At 49.5% G+C, this 21,525-nt stretch overlaps 1 protein-coding gene across 1 annotated transcript; it reads left to right on the forward strand.

Annotated features, from left to right (window-relative positions):
- Positions 1 to 2,121: 2,121 nt before the first annotated feature.
- On the forward strand, positions 2,122 to 21,273 carry wnt3 (wingless-type MMTV integration site family, member 3). Its single transcript, XM_035612375.2, has 4 exons — positions 2,122 to 2,571; positions 13,498 to 13,739; positions 16,538 to 16,803; positions 18,680 to 21,273. The coding sequence occupies exons 1-4, from the start codon at positions 2,492 to 2,494 to the stop codon at positions 19,157 to 19,159; spliced, it is 1,068 nt and encodes a 355-aa protein (XP_035468268.1). The 5' UTR covers positions 2,122 to 2,491; the 3' UTR covers positions 19,160 to 21,273.
- Positions 21,274 to 21,525: the final 252 nt, after the last annotated feature.

Below are 21,525 nucleotides of genomic sequence, written 5' to 3' on the forward strand. Positions count from 1 at the left end.
TCGCACAAGTTGCACAAAGATATCTATCAATTATTGTCACATTTAGAGACTCTGAGCCCCCCTCCCCTCTCCGAAACTGGGTGGTAGGTCGAGTGCTGCTCACTCACTGCCTGCTTCCCCATCGTCTTTGTTATGGAGGAATAAAACACAAGAGGGGCTGGGGTTGAAGGGGGGGCCCCTCCACCGCTGACCTCCAGACTCTGGTCACTGGGCTCTCTCCCTGCGGTGGGCACTCGGCCTCCTCTCTGCAGAGTGCGCGCTCCCAGCCCCTGCTGAGCGACCTTCCAGCCCCCTTCGCCCCGCCGAGCTCAATCATTCCCCCGCAGGTCCTCGGCAGAGCCACCGCGGCGCCCCCCCCCCCGGACCCCCGGGGGCAACAGACATCTACGGGGAGATAGTGAGATATTTTAGCTTTAAGAATAAAATCCTGCGAGAGTAAGAGCGTCTATGTCGGAGTGACATTTAGGGAAAGTGTGATATTTGAGTCACCTGTCATTTTGAGAATCGCTTTCTTCTGCGGCATTATTAAATTAGGATGAAATCAATAAAACGGATGACTTTGAACATATCGTGACCTTCCTTTTACTTGGAAGAAGATCTCCCAGAGGCTGGTTTCCATATGGCTCCACACACCCGCAGTCTGCCGTGTGTGAGGTCATCCATCTGGTCTGACGCAGCCGTAAAAACGCATTTCTTCAGTATTTTAAAAAGTACTGCACATATACACCCATGAAGGCCTTTCACTGTAGCACACGGGGGTTGTTTTGTTCTTATTTACACTTAATTATGAGAATCATGAGCTAATTTTCAACCACAAGGAGAACTACCCTCTCGAGATCATGCAGCAAAAAAACAAAAAAACTGGCCGGTCGATTAGAACGATCCAAAAGTTTTTTAAAGAAACTCTGAAAAAAAACTCACTTTTCATAAAAAGTTATGTTCTGTGAAGTGGAGTATGAAATTTGTAGCGAGCAACCCCTTCATTATCGGTTTTCAGGATGACTTTCACAGTCAGGGCCCCGCGTTCTTTCGCCGGCGATTCTTTCCATGACGACCGACGACCGTTAATCCCTCCAGACAAAACTCTCTGACTAGATTCTTATCGCTACAACGGACTTCTGTTTGATCTCTGCCGCGAATCTTGTTTGTGTTCGCCCCGATCAGTTTCCTTGTATGCGAATCAAGTGCCTGGTTTACTTCAGGCTAAGTCCATCACAAGTGTCCCACCCTCCTCTTTCACTCTCTGCCCCCCCCCCCCCCCCCCCCCCCCCCCCCTCCTCCCGTCCCATGGCTGCTCGCCCCACAGCCCATCAGAATGACAATAGTATTGATGTAAAATGTGTTGCCTTTGGGCCGCTGGAGCATATAACCCCTGCATGCCGGGCCCAGCCACCATCACACTTTATGGCTTTATTGTGTCCCCTTTTATGTCCTCCCCTGTTGGGGTGGGCGGACAACAATTTAGAAAATTCACTGGATATGTCCCCGTGAGTGGGACAGAGATTATGTGTGTGTGTGTGTGTGTGTGTGTGTGTGCGTGTGTGCGCGTGTGTGCGTGTGTGTGTGTGTGTGTGTGCGTGTGTGTGTGTGCGTGCGTGTGCGTGTGTGTGTGTGTGCACTGTATGCACGTATATCCGGATCAATTAGTCAGGGCACAACCCCTTAAAAAAATCAATATGTCAACATGTAACGTCAGCCTGTGTACTGCGAACCCCCCCCCCCACCTTCCTCCTGCCACTGTGGTGAATATGTAATTTTTTCTTCTTTTCTTTTAGTAATTGTGTAAGATACAAGTTGAGTAACAAGTCTGCTCTACCTTTCTTCATGTGTCCCTCCCTATACCTCCCTCTCCCGTTTCCCTCCCTCCCTCCCTCTTTTCGCTCGTTCCTTTCTTTTCCACATTACCAGGGGGTGGCGTGTGATTGACAGATGGGAACGAATAATAATTTTTCTTTCTTTTTCTTTTTTTTCTCGTAACCTAAGGCCATCTTCTGTGATTGGCTTGCCAGCTGACATCTCCAAAACCTCAGTCCCCCCGCCTACACCCCCCCCCCCCCTTTAATATTGGGCCTGTGGATGAGGCATCCTGAGGGAGAAAAAAGTAAGAGAGAGAGAGAGAGAGAGAGCGAGAGAGAGAGAAAAAGATATCTACCTTAGGGAAGAACCTCAGAGAGAGGGAGGGAAGGAGAGGACGGGTAGGAGCGTGTGTGCATGTGTGTTCGAGACACTTATTCTCTTAACTACTAGGAGACAGACACACTTTCCTGGCCCGACTCAAAGAAGGGGGGAAAACAGGAGGAAGAATTTTTTTTTTCTTCTTCCCTCAATATCATTTTAATTTTCCCCTCATTCAACAATCAAGCTGCCCTAAAGCGCCTCTTCCTGGAAACTCTTCTTCACTGCCTACTGGAAACTCCTATGTATTGATCCGCTTGCCCTCTCTCACACACACGCACACACACACACACACACACACCACAAGGCTTACCTCATGGATTTGTATCTGATTGGATATTTGATGTGTGTGTGGCTGTCCAGCTCGCGGGTGCTCGGAGGCTATCCCATCTGGTGGTGAGTACGAATCCACAGTTTCAGCATCAGACCCGTGTAGCCACATAAAGAGGGAGGGAGGGAGGGAGCGAGCGAGCGAGCGCTTGGTCAAATGATCATGTCTGAGGGGGCAGAATGTGCACTTTCAGTTGACTGCGTGGAAAAATGTTCTCCGGCCCAGTCCAAAAAAAATCTTAACCTCAAATACTAGTGTAACGGAAAAGGCTCGCCGCTCTTTCCCCCCTCTACACCCGTGGTCCATTTATCATATTGGAGTGTTGTGATGCACAGCGGAGTGAATTTCTAGTTAGAATTATTACATATGTCGACTTCTTTTTTCAAATTTTATTTAAGGCGGAAAAAAAAGCCCAAAAGCGAGCGGCTGCCATGTTGACGCGAATTGTAAACAACACGGTGGAGAGTTACGGAGCGTTTCCACACAGCGGTGTAGGTCAGTGGGATCATGCGTTGTGACATAAATTGTGGTTCTCGGTCAGGCACAGTGACAGCAATCGCTCGTGAAAACTCAACACACAAAGCCTCAAAACAAAGACGAAAAGGGCTCCTCGCCATGAACCATAATCAATTTGTTTCTCGGAACTCGACCATATCATTTTGCGAGTGCCTCAGGAAGTATAATGAACAATAATGACTTGTAACGTCGCCGTCTTTTCGGGCCGCCGGCTCCGAAACATGAGGTGAATTCAACTGAATTGTTTTGTTGTTGTTGTTGATTATGTTTTATTTCATTTGAATTAGTTGTGTGACGGGCACTCGAACGCACATTTTTGTGGCACTGACAATTTTACAAATATTTGCATTCTGCCATTGGGTACAAGTTGTAATTAAATCAATCCAGAAAGAAAGAAAGGGGAAAAAAAGAGTTGAGCATATCACATTGCTCCTCAATTCAACCCCCTCCACCACGGATTTGTCAGGAGACAATATGTGTAGGTGCCGCGGGGTTTTAATTCTTTGTTAAATTGTCCCAGAATCGCTGTTGGCAGCAAACAAGTGAAACTTAGAGGTTTACCTCATTACAGATTCAGCAACACGCAGCTGACCTCATAGCTCCTGGTCGTCCTCTTTGTAACATAAAGCGCCAATTTTTTTGCGAGATATTTGCGCGTGGGCGTGTGACAAAAAGCTCTTTTGGCCCCGCGACACAATACTTGTCAGAGCCACTGCACTTCCAGTAGCCCCACCAGCGTATGGTCCCACACCGAGCCGCTGTCCAAAAAGAACCGCGAGCATCTTCTGGTTTCGTTTACAGAGCAGGCAGCTGCCAAGCGCACGGGCCACGGGGTTGAAGTGTTAATGGCAGAGGGGTCTTTACAGTCACTTCTGGCTTCTGCAGGAACCATCAGACACCGGCGACAAAGAGCCTGGACTCACTCTCTCTCTCTCTCTGCGTGTGTGAATTACCTGCCGCTGACGTGACGCGGGTGTAATGTTCGAACCTGAACAATGCGCACCACCTTTGATTTGGGTGACAAATTTAAAAAATGTAGTTCTGTGGGGTAGGGGGGTTACCGGGGAGGAGGAGGAAGGAGTGGGGGTGGTAGAAGATGAAAAGCCGATCCGTAGCTCCAGGTGACTGGGCAGGTGCTGAGGAATGGGTGTCAAGCAGCGCTGTCAGTGGCGTCGCCCCGCGGTGTCCAACGTGTCCAAGAGGAGACGAAACGAGGCGCTGCGTCAAACCAGAGGGGCGCCGGGTTTCAAGGGCCCGGGCGGACTCCTCTCGGCTTCTGACTCGGGGGCGAAGACTTGACTCGGCCATAAATCCTCCAGCCACGGCGGGACGGGTTGGAAGGGAAGAGGAGCTTTGACTGCTCCACGCCTGGCAGCCTTGCTTTTTTACAAGACGGGGTGTTGAAAACAAAACAGAGCATAAATAACTCCAGTGAAATGCACATATGCATGGAGGAAGATAGATAGAAAGAAGAAGAAGAAGAAAAAAGGGAATGGCAAACAAACGAGGTGGGTTAGGAGAGGAGAGGTGGGACCGAGCAGTAAATTGCCTTATTGAAATGCAGGAATGTTGGTGGGGGGGAAGTAGTTTTGTACAAAATGGGCAAAAATCGAGGTTTTCAGAGAATTTATGACGACTTAAAGTTGTTCTCCGCATAATCCACAGCTCTCACAGTGTCTCTGTCCAAGGATTTGACAATGCCATGTGTGGTTTTGGTTTCACCTTTCAACCCATGTTCAAGAACCAAAACACAGCAACTCGAGGCTGAGGACTATGACACAAGAGTCACTATTGTATTACTGCATGGAGTCGGTGTGGCTTAACTCATCACCATCATCGTCATATTTTTTAGAAGCACTCCGCGAGCCAGCGGCGGCGTGTTTGTGGGTTCTTGCATAAACAGCTGTAAGTGAACGTTGACAGTCACTTTCAACGAGGACTTGGCTTCAGCTGAACGCCGTCCCGACGCCAGCCGCCGAGCATCGGCCGCGATCGCCGGGTTCAACTCCGTCACATCGCGCCGCGCTGAGGTTTTAAATCCAATAACTGTTATTCCCCCTAATCCGCCGCTATCATCGCTGCCGTTAGGGCTGCACGGAAAGAAGGCGGAGGCCGGATGGTAATCTCGTTCTTGTAATCGTGAATGCAAGTTTACCCAAAGTTTACACTGTTGTGGTTGTAGCACCAGACGGAGGACAAAGGGCAGGGTGAGAGACGGATGAAGAACTCAGCGAGGGCTGTTTAGACAGTGTTATGACTGTGAGCCTGCAGGTTGCTGCACCAACCATCAACCGGTTATTCTTGGCATCGCTTCACTTCCACTCGGGAGAACAAACCTCAATGGCAACCTGGCAATCTGACATGGACCACGAGGAATATAGAGCAGAGCCACAAAGACTAAATCTGTATCGTGAGGACAAAAAAGAACATAAATAATGAGCCCAACATCCCAGTATTACGTGTATAAAAACATGTTGTTTAAGTCTTCGATGTGGAAAATGCAGCACTTCAAGAAATCTGGAGACTTTTAACGACCTTTTAATCAAATTTCGGAGCATGCATCAGCTTAAACGCAGCTTTCGTCCTGAAATCGCAATCTGAATTTTGACTTGTGGAAGTTTTGGAAAACCTCCAGAGGCGAAACCTCTCGAGAGGGTCTCAAGAAAAGACCATCGAGGTTTGACCGAGCTGCCCGGTCCATACGAAAGACCTCTTCCAGTTCAACCTGAGCGGCTTAGCGGGGGCTCTAGAGTCCATCTCTGGGTCTCAGGAATGTCATTATCTGACTGGGACACCCCCCCTCCCCCCTCCCCAATCCAATCTTCAACCCCGACACCCCTACCACTGGAGAGGGGATCACTTAAATGATTCTTACTGCGAGAAAATCCCTCCCGTCTGTCGCCTTGTGTGAAAAAAGATCAAGGATGTTCGGGGTATTGTTCTCCACGGTGCAGTGGAAGGTGGGGGGGGGGGGGGGGGGGGGGGGAGTCCAGAAGAATGTCATTCATAAGAAACTCTAGGATTCCATTATGAATGGCTGAGGGGCTGCAGCGGAGCCAGGGTCAAAGGAAATTTTGGGCTAAAAAGAGAAATGTGTCCGCACAGAGTCGACGTCCACGGGGATACAGGGAATATGAGAGGAGTGCGGTCATCACAAACATGTACAGTATGTCTGCGACTTTAGCCCTAAAGCAGGTGCACTGCCATTGCTGAGGTACCAAGGACGTACCGAGGCGAAGGGGAATGTGCTGGGTCGTCCCCCGGATCTTTACACAAGCGCCTTCGTGCGGCCGTGCACGTGGGATGACGTTATCACCGAGCCAGCCGAGAGAGGGTTCAAAGGAGAGTGGTATTTCAAAGCGGCGAGGGCGCGTCCCTAATCTTCAGCCACCATCAAAGGACATGCAAAATGCTCGTGTAGGAAATGGCCGAGTCCCCGCAGCGCAACGGCTATTAGGCCACTAAAACACAGGCCGGGGCAGTTCCTCAAAGGGAAGAAACGGCGATGGCCACGGGGCGAAGAGATCATGAGGGGGACACGGGTGGAGGGACTCACACACACTCACACACACACACAATATTTAAAGTCCTCACTACGTGGCGGATCTCACCTGCATGGCTGGTGGCAGAGGTTCATTACGAGCAGAGAGCAGTTGCTCCGACACACGGGGTCAGTGACAGAGGTCACACCTGTGCAGCCTGTGTTCGGTCCTCAGCCCCTCGGGTCGCCGACCAGGTCGAACAAACCGCGGCGGTGCGCGGCGTGGAAAAGGAAGAGAGGCGACGACCGCTCGCTGTAATTCAAATACAGTTTCTAAAATCCTAAATAATGAAATGCCTAATATTTTTAACAAAACCATTTCTTCCTTTCAACATAAGATGCTAAATATACTTTAAGGCATTTGCAAAAAAAAATGTTTAAAGGTAAAACAGACTTAAATTGGCAAGGTTTACCAAGGAGACATAAACATGATTGATATGAAACTCATTGCTCTACACGTGGAGATAAAGGTTACATGGATCAGTGAAAATGCGCGTGACAGTTGGCGGGAAGCAGGGTGGCAACTTCAGTTTTGTGCCCAACGTTTTTAGTTCAGTATATTTTCAAAAGTTTTCCTCCAGCTGTACGATCACGGCGGATTCCAGACGAGTTATGATTTGCGTTAGGATGCTTTGCTGCAGAGAACTGGAGCCGCGGTGCCAACAAGCAGCCACTAATGAGCGGCGTCAGGGAACAATGCCGTGCTTGAGTTGCGCCCCGTTCACGGTCCCTCGCGACTCCCATTCAGGACGAGCTCCGTCCTTTTCAAGACAACGGCTCAGACGCCGTTGTGTGTCCACCTCCAGGCGGAGCGAGACGCCGAGCCCCCCCCCCCCCCCCGTCTGACATGCTTTCGTCAGTGTCTCGTTCTCTCCAGAGCTCCTGCTCCTCCCTTGACAGGCAGGTTTACAAGTTTATACCTTGTTCGGTTTCCCATCATCACGTCTCCATATTCTGTGACTGCAGGGGCTCCTCGTCCCACCTCTCTCTCTCTCTCTCTCTGCAGACCGAGAGAGGAGGAGGAGGAGGAGGAGGAGGTGGAACGAAAAGACAGGTTGAAACATTTTTCAGGGGTCCTGTCATTTTTTATCTGATCAGCCAGGAGCTGTTGGACTACAAATCAAAAGTGTGCCAAAGAGAAAGCGTAGACAACAAACGAAAAACAAAAAAAAAGAAAAACGCAGGCAAGAGCTCTTGCATTCCAGCCTCCTCCAGGAAAAGTCCCATCCTCGGGCTTTTCCTTGGCCCACTTACTCTCTTTCGAGTGTCTTTATCTCTCCGCAGACTCTGTTGTGGGATTTACAAATGAGATTCTGATGGCGGTGTCTCTGACTTCACTTCTTCTAGGGGCCTCGCTTTAGCAACGCGACGCCCTCCGGGCAAATCTGACGAGTTGAGCTGTGGCATGAGCATATAGAGGTAAATTAGAGGTAGATTAAAGTTTAACGCACGCAGCACTGCTGCTGCGGTGACAGAACACACTTGGTACGCATGCCTCCGGGCGCAAGCTGAAAATAAGCTTACATTATTATTTCTCTTTTAATGAAATAAGGGAACTTGTTTGGACACGAGGGAGAACGTTGGTAAAGGCCAAATCCTGTCAAACTCCTCGTTGACTCGCATTCATCCGAATCCTCAAACCATTCACAAGTGACACAACCGATATTTAAGTTCACATTCAACCACAGTATTTTTAATATCGCCCTTCGCTAATAAAATGGAAGAGAGAAGGAGATAAAAGAGATTCATTAGAATCCACGCTGGGGGAAAAAAGGCCAGGACTTTTTACGATCTTGGACCACTGATCCGAAATGAAACCAACAAAAATCCAACCCTAATTGTGGCCCTCCGTGAAATGAGGTGTAGTTTAACACATCATCAGCCCGACTCGGCCTGACAGCAAACCGCCCGGAGAGAGTGTCGGCTTGTGATTAATCCAAATGGAAAATTATAACATCATGTGTAACAGTTTTCAGCTTGTTCTGCAACTCGGGGTACGGAACAATTAAAATGATTGCACAGAATCGGCATTACGAACCAGGCATCCACCCCTTCGTGAGTGATGACCCTGTTGGAAGAAGGAACCTGACAAGTAGCAACGCAGCCACTCAGCCTTTCTACCCGTACCAAGGTTTCCATGAGTGTGTGAACACTGCCTAAGGAATAATGGATTTATGAATATGTGTGTGTGATAGGATCTCGAATCCCTATTTTCTTCTCTGCGTTCCCCTATTACTTTGTTTGCCACTTTCAAATTTTCCAATTTGCAAACTCCTAAAAACCTTATTAACTCCATTTAATCTGAAAAAAATATGAATGCAATATATCTTTTCTGACCGGCGTTCAAGGATGATCATTTCAACAGAAGTCACCACTTATCCACAATAAATGAAATGTTAGAGGTGCATGTGTGTCTCTAATATTAAGTCGTTGATACCAATACAATGGACCAATATCTCATTGAATGTATAATATAGATCTGCACCACAAAACGGCAGCCGCCCAAATGACTATGAAGTCAAATCAATTCTTAAAATAGTTTCAACATAAAAAATGATTATACCCTTCATGGATTTTATTGCTGTATGACTGCACAAGTCTTAGCAAGCGAGCTAATACACTGGCAACAGAATATTGTTTCTAATTACACAAGCGGTTACCCTTAAAAATATGTACCTAAGTAACTGTAAATGTTATAATAAACTGTAACTTTCAAATAGCAATGACACGGGCCACTTTACCTGCGTAGTGACTATTTTAGCTTTTGATATCGTAGCTGCAATGTGCTAATAAGCACGTTTGAACTTTTACTTGCTGTGATAGTGTTACGAAGGAAAGGAGCAGGTTTCTGACAATGGCTGAAATTAAAAAAAAAAATGTTATTCATTATTTATCATTTCTTATATAAAGGAGAAAACCCAATTTCCGTTAGCTAGCAGTGAAGCGCGCGCAGAGCAGTTGACGTCATAGCACAGCGTAGCTACAGACACCGTTATTCATCTAATGTGTGTTAAGTAAATGAGAAATGGTCCTTTGTTAAACTAGTGCGACTCTTCTTTGGCTGCATGAGAATTAGGTGGAATGATTGAAGACTGACGTAGATGTCATGTGGCGATGATCACCATTTTACATTAGCTAGCAATTAGCTAACTCTCAAAATGAGCAGAGCGACACGTAGCACTGTTTTAGCTTAAACCAGATCCAGATTCTTTTAACGTTTTCCAGTTAGAACAAACAAAATCTTGCATTTTCTGCAGGACAAATTAGAGTTTACGTATTTTAATCTTTCTAAATAAAGATGGAAGCTTGAAGTAACATCTCTCCATACTTGAGTGGCTTGCTAGCGAAAAACATCAACGTGATAAATACCAGGTTTTAGTGAAGTTTTAATATTTAACAGGTTAACTTTAAAACACTCGAAAGGCCGACTGAGGCTATAACCTTTTTATGGATTTGAAAATCAAATGAAATGATTCCGTTCGTGACGTTGGCGTCACAGGTATTAGATTGGTTTTGCCGCGGGACCTTCCGTATCGTCCACGCTCGTGTAGAGGTCTCAGAGTTTTGCCATTTCAAGGGGTTACATGTGATTTGAGCTTCTTTCCCGGGATCCAAAATGTCCAACACCAAAGCCGACCCGGACGATCCTTCTCAAGGTCGTGTGGGAATTAGCGTTGTCTGAGCGGCACCTCATCATCGTCACCCTCTGACCCTGGTCATGGACTTCAAAACTGCTTCTGTGGGCCGTGGGCCTAAAGGCGGTGAGGTCACATGTCATGTTCAGAGGTTCACCTGGTGCTTTCTCGAGCCTCTGGACATGGGAGGCTGTCACGCGGAGAAAAGCTCATCTGTGCACAGACATGCGCTGCACACTGACCCCTGTGATGCGGACCTCCCACAATAGCAGCTGCAACATATTTCTGACAGTACGGGACCCCCCCCCCCTTGACTCGGAGACAAAATAAAAACTAGATGCAGTGGAGTCCCTGCCACTTCACTTGTCTAACCAGGCAGCAGAGACTGTTTTACTGCATCGGGAGTGGTTGAGGCCAAAGTTTTTGTTGACAGTGTCAACAGAGTCTTGATTGTGCGAATTTCCACCCCTTCGGCGAGGTGTGTGGTGGAATCCCTTTGTTTCTTCTGCTTCATGTCTGTGGTTTTTCCAGCAGCCCATCATACTTTCAAATCCGCGCAGTGTAGATACGGGGGAAAAAAACCCAACCAAGCCATATAACCCCCCCCCCCCCCCAGGCCAGTAGAGGCCCCATGCGAACCTGCCTGGGCACGCACCTGCCAAGCCCCGCAGTTCGCTGCTGCTCTGCTGCTCGTCTCGGCCCCTGCAGCAGATTCCCCCGGCATTCTGCCTCTGCGGAGGTCTCTGCGTCTGCTGCTCCCTCGCTCGGTTCAGACACGTCGCTCGTGGCTTCCGAGAAGTGAGGCGAAGCAGGCGGGATCGGCATGGCACACATGCGGCCGACATGCATGAGTCTGCGTGTGTGCGTCTGTTTGCACGATACGCCTCGTAGAAAAAAAAAAATCCCCTCGGGGGGTTGAGACTCTCGTTAGCACCTCGCCAAAAAAAATATCCCTTTCATCTCGTCTGTCCACACGGATGAAATGATGCACATCCCTTTGCAAACAAAGACAAATAGGCTGGCAGATCCGCCGCCTGTAGTCCAAACATGCTGTGGACACCGCTAAGTCCCATGCGGTTTGCAAATTGATCCCATCAGAAGGCCTGAATTCACTGGCTTAGTCAAAGTCGCTGGCAGGCAGGTTCGCTTTCCCTGGATGGAACCTGAAATAAAGCAACGGTTGGTCTAAATGCAAAACCATTGTCGTTTGAGCGATGAGAGATTTTCGAGGAGCGTGTGACACCAGAGTCCAAACTCCGAGGCTCTGTGCCAGGCATTGTTCGCCCGGGTCCGTCCCGCGACGGAGAGATTAATGGGCAGTAACCAAACAAGCAGACGGTGTAATTAAGGTCCTTAGTCACCAGACAGAGTGAAGTCAGCAACACTCTGAACTCGGCGATGTTGGTGGGGTCGGAGCGGGCGGATGAGCTCATGTGGCTTCTTCCCCCGCTTGGGTAAACTCAAGACAAGAACATGAGCGGAGATTGATGAGCTCGGTCACATCGCTAAGTCTACATGTGGACATCACATTGGGGGGGAAAAACTGCGTTTTATGTTTGAATTATCAAGTTGGACATTTATTTTTCTTTATGCATAGTAGTGTTTGATAGTTTCTCCGCAGTTTCCATAACTGTGCCATCTTGGAGGAGCCGTGACCAGTTACTCCAATCGAAACACGGGAGCTGTTTGTTGTGTGTCAGTCGCCGAGTGACTCATAGCTGATTATGTGATCATCATATATCCATAATAAGACCAGCTGTAAAAGCAGAGCAGCTCAGCCGCACGTCTCGGTGCGAAAGCTCCCCTGGCAAACCCTTGATCCCTGGGAGCCTGCTGTAACAATGCTCACCTGAGATCAAATACAGTGGAGAGGGGTGATGGGACGTGAGGGGGGGGTTGGCGGCAGCCATCAGTAGAAAGCAAAAGAGCAAAAACCCCATCGGAGGGGGGCGAGGGGTGGGGGGGGTTTCTTTTCCACCGCTGTGACTTCAATGGCTTAACTTTTGTGTCGGGGTGGGGCGCCGCGCCGCACTCATCTGTCAGAGTCGGTGGCTGCTCTGGTTGGGTTGCGCCCTGCGGGGGTCCTGAGGTCATCCCCGAGTGGCGCTCTGATCCGAGCGGTGTCAGTTGTCCCTCCGTGGGTCCTCCCAGGGCCCCCAGCGCCACGCTGTCCGCCGAGTGCTGCGGAGTCCGCCTCCACGCCGGCGCTTTGGCGGCCCGTCCTCACATCCCTGATCCTGCCAACACACGTGGACCGCAGAGCGTTCCTCCGCAGGGACCTGGACTGAAACCTTTTCTCTTATTTTTTAAATAAACAAACAAGACATTCGACTCCGACATCCTACAACAAATGCATCGACCCGCTGGAAGGGAACCACAGTTCTGTTTAAGCTTGTCATCACAGGGAGCGTGTTAAAACACGGGGCACGGCAAACCTCTTCTCCCTCTCCCTCGCTCTTTTATTTAAGAGAAAGCAATTAAAATGAATTACTCAATTGAAACTGTAATGGCTGCTGGCATCAGCGGCCGATCTTGGCCGTCTCCTCGTGGTGATTATCGGTGAGACACAGGTCTTTAGATGTGCCGCGTTTTTGTCCTTCACCAGCCGGCTCAGCTACATCATGTGTCCTTCTTTAAACATCCAGAGAGGAAAGAAAAGAAGCAGGGAGGCAGGTGTTCTCGTATATTTTTAAATTGTATGGGGGGGGGGGGGGGGGGGGGGGGGGGCTTTGACCTTAACTAAGCAGGCAGGTTCTTGTGTGTTATCTGTTAGATCTGTGTACGCTAACAAGTGGGAGCTCTTTGGAAAAGTCAGTACTAATCGCTTGTATCCCTGCTCTGAAGTGGGCCCATTAGCCTCCTCCTCCTCCTCCTCCTCCTCCTCCTCCTCCTCCTGCTGGGGAGAGACAAAGACAGAGACAGAATAAACAGGGAGCTCCTGGTGTAAATTACATTAAGCAGATAAGTCAATAAAACACTCGAGCACGAAGCCGTGGATTGTCAGGGAGCTCTGCTTACAGTACAACCTGAGATCAGCGCTCACACAGAAGCGGGTGTCCCTCTTTTCGACGGGAGGCCTCGCTGGCGGGTCGCCATCGCCTCCAATCGCCGGGTTGAGTCCAGGGCACGGACTTGTGCTGTGAGACGAGCCGCTTTGATTCCCACATTATTTTAAGTTTGCGTCTGAGGCATTTATGTTTTGATTCTTGAAGGAATAGACGTGTCTTCGTTTTGCAGGAAACACACATTCGATTCAGTCTGTTAACAACCCTGCTTCTCTCCCGCTCTGTGCGTGGCAGGTCGCTGGCCCTCGGGCAGCAGTACTCGTCTCTGGGCTCCCAACCGCTGCTGTGCGGCTCCATCCCCGGCCTGGTGCCCAAGCAGCTGCGCTTCTGCCGCAACTACATCGAGATCATGCCCAGCGTCGCCGAGGGCGTCAAGCTGGGCATCCAGGAGTGCCAGCACCAGTTCCGGGGCCGCCGGTGGAACTGCACCACCATCAAGGACAACCTCGCCATCTTCGGCCCCGTGCTGGACAAAGGTGGGTTTCCCTTCAGGTACCCACGAATCTCAGTGCTGCATTTTAGAATGATGTACGAATATCTGATCTCAATGTGTCGGCGCCGAACAAACACGCAGCTGTAGAGCGCGAGGGCCGTGACGCAAAGGGCTTTCGCAAGCTGTTGCAGAAGAGTAGCGTTTGGCAAGTTTCCCCCCTGAGGCTCAGCACCGCCTGCACTCTGGGCTTTTGCTGACTAGCGAGGGCAATTACAATAATATACACCTTTCCTGGCTGCAGTGAGAAGCGAGCGCAGCTACAAGCACCGACACATTATTCAACTCCCAGCCACCTCTACCCGCAATATATCGCATTCGTCTTCGGAGAAAAAAGAAATAAGTAGCAGGTGATACCCGACCGCACTGAACCCGGCGGCGGGAAACGAGAGGTGCGGGTGTCGGCCATTTGGATTCGCGGGTTTTGTGCGTTGCGAGCGAGGCTGCTGATTGGAAATGAATTAGCCCGTGTGTCAAGAGGGGAAGGAATCCGGGCAGGAATGGGCAGCGTGAGCAGTCCAAGCTCCCTCAGTCAAATAAAAGGGAGAGGGGAGGCCAAATGAGATTACAGGCAATAGAAAAGGGGCTGGGGGGCTCCGCTCAACCCCTACTGTGCATGAAGACCAGTGCTCGCCTCACACAGTCCAGCTCCCACGGACGCCCCATTCACACGCCCTTTTGACTCTGTCATGAAAACAGGCTGAAAGGGGATCTCTCCCAACCTTGCCTCGGGTGTGCACTTTGGGGTAGGGAAGGAAGCAGGGAGGGAGGGAAGGAGGGAAGGAAGGAAGGAAGGAAGAGGAGAGCGTGTCCCTTTGGGGGATGAAGAATGGAAGTGGTCGAGTCAGGAAGGGCAGAGCGAGCGACCACCAGCCCCTGGTGTAGGCAGCGCGATGGGCACGGAGGTGCAGCTGGTGGACGCCTCGGGGAAATGGATGACTGAGGTGCTGTGGTGGGTGGTGGTGTATGGGATTTCAGCTCAGGGTGGCTGGAGGGGGGGGGGGGGGGGGGGGGGGGGGAGCTAGGGAGTTTGGGGAATGCCAGCTCCGGGCAGAACGGGGCTGTGGGGGCGCGAGTCGCTGGGCCCTTTGTGTGCATAATACAGTGTGACACAAGGGAAACAAAGGCGGATTGATGGGCCCAGCAGGTAGCAGGAGCAGCGCTAGCCTTGGCCAGCGGCCAGCGCTCCCGGGGCCCCGGGGGCTCACAGGCCCGTGTTGTGGAGGGTCCCGGCTGGGCCGGCCAGGGAGCGAGCAGGGACGCCCGACCTGAGCACTGAGTGTCACCCAATCACGCAACGGTTCACTGGGGATTTAGACTGAGACAATCGTGCACAATATCTCTTTACAGGGACGGAACAGGGGAAATACATTTGTAGCCGCACTAGTTATTTATTCAAAAAATCGGAGCCGACCAGTAGATATTTTGGGGTCGATACTGATACATAGAAACATTTCTTATACAATATATCTAAAGGTCGTTATCTAAAAAGAGGCTTGATATTTTAAAACAAATATAATCAAATTATATGATAATAATAATAATAATAATAATAATAATAATAATAAATTTCATTTATAGAACTTTAAATATGAAAATGTAAAAAAAAATGCATAGAATTTCTGCATTGTTCATTCTGTAAAATAAAAGTTTCATATGTGCAAACTCAAACGCAGATACTCACATCTCATGTGGGCCAACCGATGAATCAGTCACGCTTGACTAAAAATAACAGATCAGTCAACACATTTATTTAATATTACCAAACATAAAGTAGACGTGATTTATCGTATTTCAACATCTGCATTACATCTTCGCAATGAAAGAGCACATGGGATGATCCATCCGAGCGCTCAGCCTGTAATCTTTTACATGCACATACACTCAGAAATAGATAAATAAATCAGCTTTAGTGATTTTAAGAAACCAACCGCCAACACGTGACATCACAGCGGCCCTACGGACAGAAACACCTCCAAGTAATTTTCGTTGTGCAACTCCATGTCGACGGCGGGAGTCGGCCGCAACCAAACACCGGTGAACTTCTATCTGTGGCTTGTGCGGCCTCGTTGGCAGCGGAGCGCGCGCTCAGGAGTTCCTGGCTGCAGTCGCCGCTGTGGTCTGAGAAAACACAAATCAAATTCTCTGTTCGTACAAATTTAAAAAACAAGACAAAAACAAACTCAAGATGACGCAATTGTGCAACATCAGAAACTGAGGCCACTCGATGCTCTTGAGAAGTCGCGCCGCCGCTCAGGGCCAACCTGAGTGTGTGTGTGTGTGTGTGTGTGTGCGTGTGTGTGTTTGTGTGTGTAACAGAGCTCGAGAATGTAATGGCTGAGCCACGGTAAGTGTGCTGTGATTGTGAAACAATGGTGTCTGGTTACATAATAAGCTGTTGCCTTCAAAGGAGGCGTAACTCCATCCCCTCCGAGTTGGAAAGAAAAAGAAAAAGGAGCGATGCCGACACACTGCTAGGTTTCACCCAGGAGCCCTCGGGCTCCGAGCGCGGAGAGGTGGGACGGGGGGGGGGGGGGGGGTGACAACATTCCTGAAACACTATCCAGATGCAAAGCGGCGCACCTCAGGGATGACGGGAGGTCACCGGGATCCCAGCGAGCGCTCGGCCCTCGTGACACGACCACAAGGGGCGGATGTCCCTGCAGGGACCTCTGGACCCGCTCCCTCATCACCGATGGCGAGGCGCGTTTTTCACGCTGTGAGTGTTTCCGCGTTCAACACAAGACCTGACACACTCCCCTTCCCCCTTTTTGTCTCCCGCAGCGACCAGGGAGTCGGCGTTCGTGCACGCCATCGCCTCGGCGGGCGTCGCGTTCGCCGTGACGCGCTCCTGCGCCGAGGGCACGTCCACCATGTGCGGCTGCGACTCGCACCACAAGGGCCCGCCGGGCGAGGGCTGGAAGTGGGGCGGCTGCAGCGAGGACGCCGAGTTCGGCGTGCTGGTGTCGCGGGAGTTCGCCGACGCCCGGGAGAACCGCCCCGACGCCCGCTCGGCCATGAACCGGCACAACAACGAGGCGGGACGCACGGTAAGGACGCACGTGGCGGGCAGCCGTTCGCCACATCCACAGCCTCCACGTCCCTGCGAGGACCTTTTGAAACCTTGAACCGAGCCTCAGGAGGAGGACTGGGCTCGGACGCTGGATGAGTTCAGGGCTCTGAGTTTCTTTTCCTCTCTTGTGCACGGGGACGTTGTCAGGCTGTACAGTTTGTGCAGCCGTCCCGTTATAGTCAGACAACGTCCGCGCAACGCGTGATATTAATTATAGCAAAAGGTGAAAAGCAAAAACCCTGGATCCGAGTGTCTCCCACACACAGACTGTGGATTTATCCGATTGTGGGTTTTGGTCTTTTGTCTTGTGACCGCACATTTCTGGGGCTTCCACCTGAAAATGAGCACTTGACTTTGAATGACTGGTTAATTACTCACCTGGGCCTCACCCTCCCTCCCCCAGCACACACACACACACACACACACACACACACACACACACACACACCTCGCCTTTCATGCCTTGCATCCCAATGAGAAAAAAAATTCCCTGACAGTCAAATAACCCGAGCGAGTTGGAGGGGGCGGGAGGGGAGGGGAGAAGGAGAAGAAGGAAATCAGCTCAGACTTAAAAGATTCAGTGGCTGCTGTCACCACGGCGGCTGCTGGCTGAGGGGCAGACGGACGGACCACACGGCAACAAGGCGGCTCTTTGATGTGAGCAGGAGCACAGGAGCAGTCGGAGGGAGGGAGGGAGGGAGGGAGCACAGGAGCAGTGTCAGGACTCCACCTGGCCCTCTCACGTAGCCCCCAGGGGCCTCTGGCATGACAAGCTCAGAGTGATGTCACTGCTGCCTCCACACACACACACACACACACACACACACACACCTCCCTCCTCCTCAGCCCAGAGGTGCCACAGCCACCTGCCTTCCGCCGCAGCCGAGGGGAATTCTGCGGCTATATTTAGCCGTCGAATTAAGCACAAACAAAATCAAAACACAAAAGGTAAAACGTGCCCCGCGGGCCGCAGCACTCGCGGTGTGAGCCAGCGACTTCAGAGGGAAGCGGCGGCAGCGGCAGCAGCAGCAGCGGCGGCGGCGGCGCAGGCCCTCGGCTGCATGGCCCTGCAGGCGTCCTGTTTCTCTCGGCCCCTGCGCCTCCAGAGTCTTCAGCGGTTTTTGTTTTCGTCTGCATTGTTGAATTTCCTGTGGAGCTCCGTCAGAGCCGAGGCGGTCGAGTCACTTATCAGAATTAACGCCAGCTCGCTCTTAAGGTGGTGATTTCCCCAGAGGACGGCGTGACATAAAGAGTCAAACATGTCTAGAGAAGCTTCTCGCCACTGCGCGGCTCCGAGGCTCAGCCGCTGTCCAACCGTCTATCTGCCTGGTTTCTCTGCTCCTCTGTGACAGTGAACTGAACATCTTTGGTGTGTGGACGAAACAAAACATCGTCTTGGGAGTTTGGGAAACAAGATCCACATTTTTGACATTTTGATGGACCAAACATCGATAGTGAAAATCATCCTGTTGCCGCTCTAGTGTGGAGCAAACTGAGCATGTGGAGTAAAAGTGGTCGGAGGCGTTTGAGAGGTTTTATAAAATGTTCACGACTTTGGATCACCGTTCGAATCTGTTGCACCTGCAGCGAACCCGAGCGCCAGAGCTGCCAATCAAAGCCTTAAGAGAAGCGGCGATAGTCTTAATAAAGTATTGCTCAAAGGCATCGGGGGAGAAAAAGATGTTAAAAATGTTAAAAATGTTGGACGCTTGCCAGATCCATAAATATCTGTACGAGTTTATTCTGAGTCGTATTGAGGCGCGTGGAGTCCGATTGTCTTTGGGATAAACATGTTGCGCAAATGACCCAGAGAAACATTTGAAATACGCGTCTCCCTTGTGTTGTTCCCTCAGACCATCCTCGACCACATGCACCTGCGCTGCAAGTGCCACGGCCTGTCGGGGAGCTGCGAGGTGAAGACGTGCTGGTGGGCGCAGCCCGACTTCCGCATGCTGGGCGACTACCTGAAGGACAAGTACGACAGCGCCTCGGAGATGGTGGTGGAGAAGCACCGCGAGTCGCGCGGCTGGGTGGAGACGCTGCGGGTCAAGTACGCCTTCTTCAAGCACCCGACGGAGCGCGACCTGGTCTACTACGAGGGCTCGCCCAACTTCTGCGAGCCCAACCCGGAGACGGGCTCGTTCGGGACGCGCGACCGCGTCTGCAACGTGTCGTCGCACGGCATCGAGGGCTGCGACCTGCTGTGCTGCGGCCGCGGCCACAACACCCGGACTGAGAAGCGCAAGGAGAAGTGCCACTGCATCTTCCACTGGTGCTGCTACGTCAGCTGCCAGGAGTGCGTGCGCGTGTACGACGTGCACACGTGCAAGTGAGGGGGAGGAGGAGGAGGAAGAGGAAGAGGAGGAGGAGGAGGAGGCCGGAGTGATGCCCGCCCGCCCGTCCACTCCCCTGCTTCTCCGGACGCACAGATAAACACACTGGCGCCCTCATGCCAAACGACTCCTCCATCTTTCATTGTAAAAAAAAGAAAAGAAAACTCCTGCACTATAGAATCTGTCTTCCAAAACATCTTCATCCATTTCCATGATATCTGATCACAGAGTTTTGACCTGAAGGGAAGTTCAGAGTTGGACCACGACCCCCTGACCTCTGCCCCCTTCCCTCCCCTCTTGTCTTTATTTATTTCCCCCCTCCATGCCGACACGATGCCTGTGGCATGTTACAGTAACACTTTTTTTTTTTGCCTGTGAGATTGAAAGCAGTAAATGAAAAAAAAAAAATACAGAAAAAAAAACGTTTTCAGACTCTTCTGCTTTTGAATTAAAAGAAGCATTTTCTAACTAACACCTCACTTCTCCGGCCAGTCGTGGTCGTTTTTTACCCTTATTTTATTTTATTTTATTTTATTTTATTTTATTTTATTTTATTTTAAACTAAACCAACCTCTAAACCGTGATAACTGAACACGTGGGCAGCATCTGGGGGAGGAACCATCGCTTTGTGACTACTGAACTGAACTGAACTGAACTGAAGAGCAGGTCGGCTGTCCGAGGTCCTGCCCTGTCCATCAAAAAAAAAACTACTGAGCTGATAAAACCCCTCAGAGTATATATATATATATATATATATATATATATATATATATATGCTACAACCCCCTGATTTATATCCCTGCATTTCTGAAATAACCCCAATGGGCTTGGGAGTGGAGGTATGCAGGAGGAAGGGAGCGAGCGTGTGTGTGTGTGTGTGTGTGTGTGTGTGTGTGTGTGTGTGTGTGTGTGTGTGTGTGTGTGTGTGTGTGTGTGTGTGTGTGTGTGTGTGTGTGTGTGTGTGTGTGTGTGTGTGTGTGTGTGTGTGTGTGTTTTTCCCCTACACCTGTATATGTATATGCACTATTCAGCTACAAACAACTACAGGTGGTAAAAAAATTTGAGCATTGTTTATACGAGCAACTTTTTTTTTTTTTCTTATTTTTTCCCCGTCAGTTTCTTATGAACGACAATTTTGTTCCTGATTTCCAACATTGTTCAGTCTGAAGTTAAAAATACAACCACGTTCAATTTGTACGAGAGAGCAGAAGATCATTTATCAAATTTTTTTTTCTTTATCTAACACCAATGCGTTCATCAGGGTCGTCTCAGAGACTTTAGGCAAATCTTTCTTTTTATGACTGCAATAAAAAAAAATCAAACACGAGGAAGCGGACGTGTTGACATGTGGAGACCAGGGGGAGATTCTGATTGGCTGTCACTTCCTGCCTTCCTTCATTCTCTCCATAGTTTCCCCTCAGTGAGACTTGTTGTACTCTTGTCAACGCTCCCCCCGAAAAAAAAACACTTGGAGATATTGAAAGAACAATACAATGCAATTTCCTCAGAATTATTATTAATGATGGTTTTTAAAGAGAGGAAATGGTTTTGAAAAACTCGAGGAAAAATTATTGTGATTTTTTTGGGGTGGACAGAAAAAAAAAAACCCATTTCAAATGAATCATCTGATTCTGAAAACATTTAAGATGAAGACAGTTGTGTTCAGGTGTGAATGTGTGTGTGTGAGTGAGTGAGTGAGTGAGTGAGTGAGTGAGTGAGTGTGTGTGTGTGTGTGTGTGTGTGTGTGCGTGTACGTGCTCAGATGTTTCCATCTCGACAGTCTCACCTGCTCCCTATTAAAGAATTATATTTATTATAATTCCATATATTAATTATATTCAACAACAAAAAACACAAGTGACCCAGTCGTGTCCAGGCAGACGTCTCTCTCTCTGCTCAGCATTAACATCTTCTACACAGCCCCCCCGACTCCTCCCCCTCTCCCGACTCCTCCCCCTCCCGCTATATCCAAAGTTTTGTACAAATGTTTTAAAGTGAATAATTCCCTTTTTATTTTATAATCGTAAATGTTATGTTTTTATAAATATTATTTATTATACAATGTATATATCTGTATGACTGAGCTAAGATTATATATTTGAAGAACAAAACTGTCTTGTGTACCTGGTGATTTTTTTCTCTTCTTAGTCACACACAGACACACGTATGATTTGATATCTCATCCATATTTACAGTCATCACACCCACAGTTGTATCATATTCTGCACATGTGCCATTGGTTCACAATTATTGTTATTGTTATATTTTTCTTATTGTAAACAAATTCAAAACCAACAAAGATTATTTGTCAAACATATGTTGAGCTCCGAGTTAACTTCCCCTCACGATCGATCGGTCGTTGATTT

This window comes from Scophthalmus maximus, chromosome 16 (assembly GCF_022379125.1).
Source record: "Scophthalmus maximus strain ysfricsl-2021 chromosome 16, ASM2237912v1, whole genome shotgun sequence".
In the NCBI taxonomy this organism is placed as follows: Eukaryota; Metazoa; Chordata; class Actinopteri; order Pleuronectiformes; family Scophthalmidae; genus Scophthalmus; species Scophthalmus maximus.

Bases quoted from the DNA above. Each gene is read 5' to 3' on its own strand.
- wnt3 (XM_035612375.2), top strand. From the start codon at position 2,492: ATGGATTTGTATCTGATTGGATATTTGATGTGTGTGTGGCTGTCCAGC. The intron at 13,740-16,537 runs GTGGGTTTCCCT...TGTCTCCCGCAG, and splicing joins CGGCCCCGTGCTGGACAAAG to CGACCAGGGAGTCGGCGTTC. The intron at 16,804-18,679 runs GTAAGGACGCAC...TTGTTCCCTCAG, and splicing joins ACAACGAGGCGGGACGCACG to ACCATCCTCGACCACATGCA.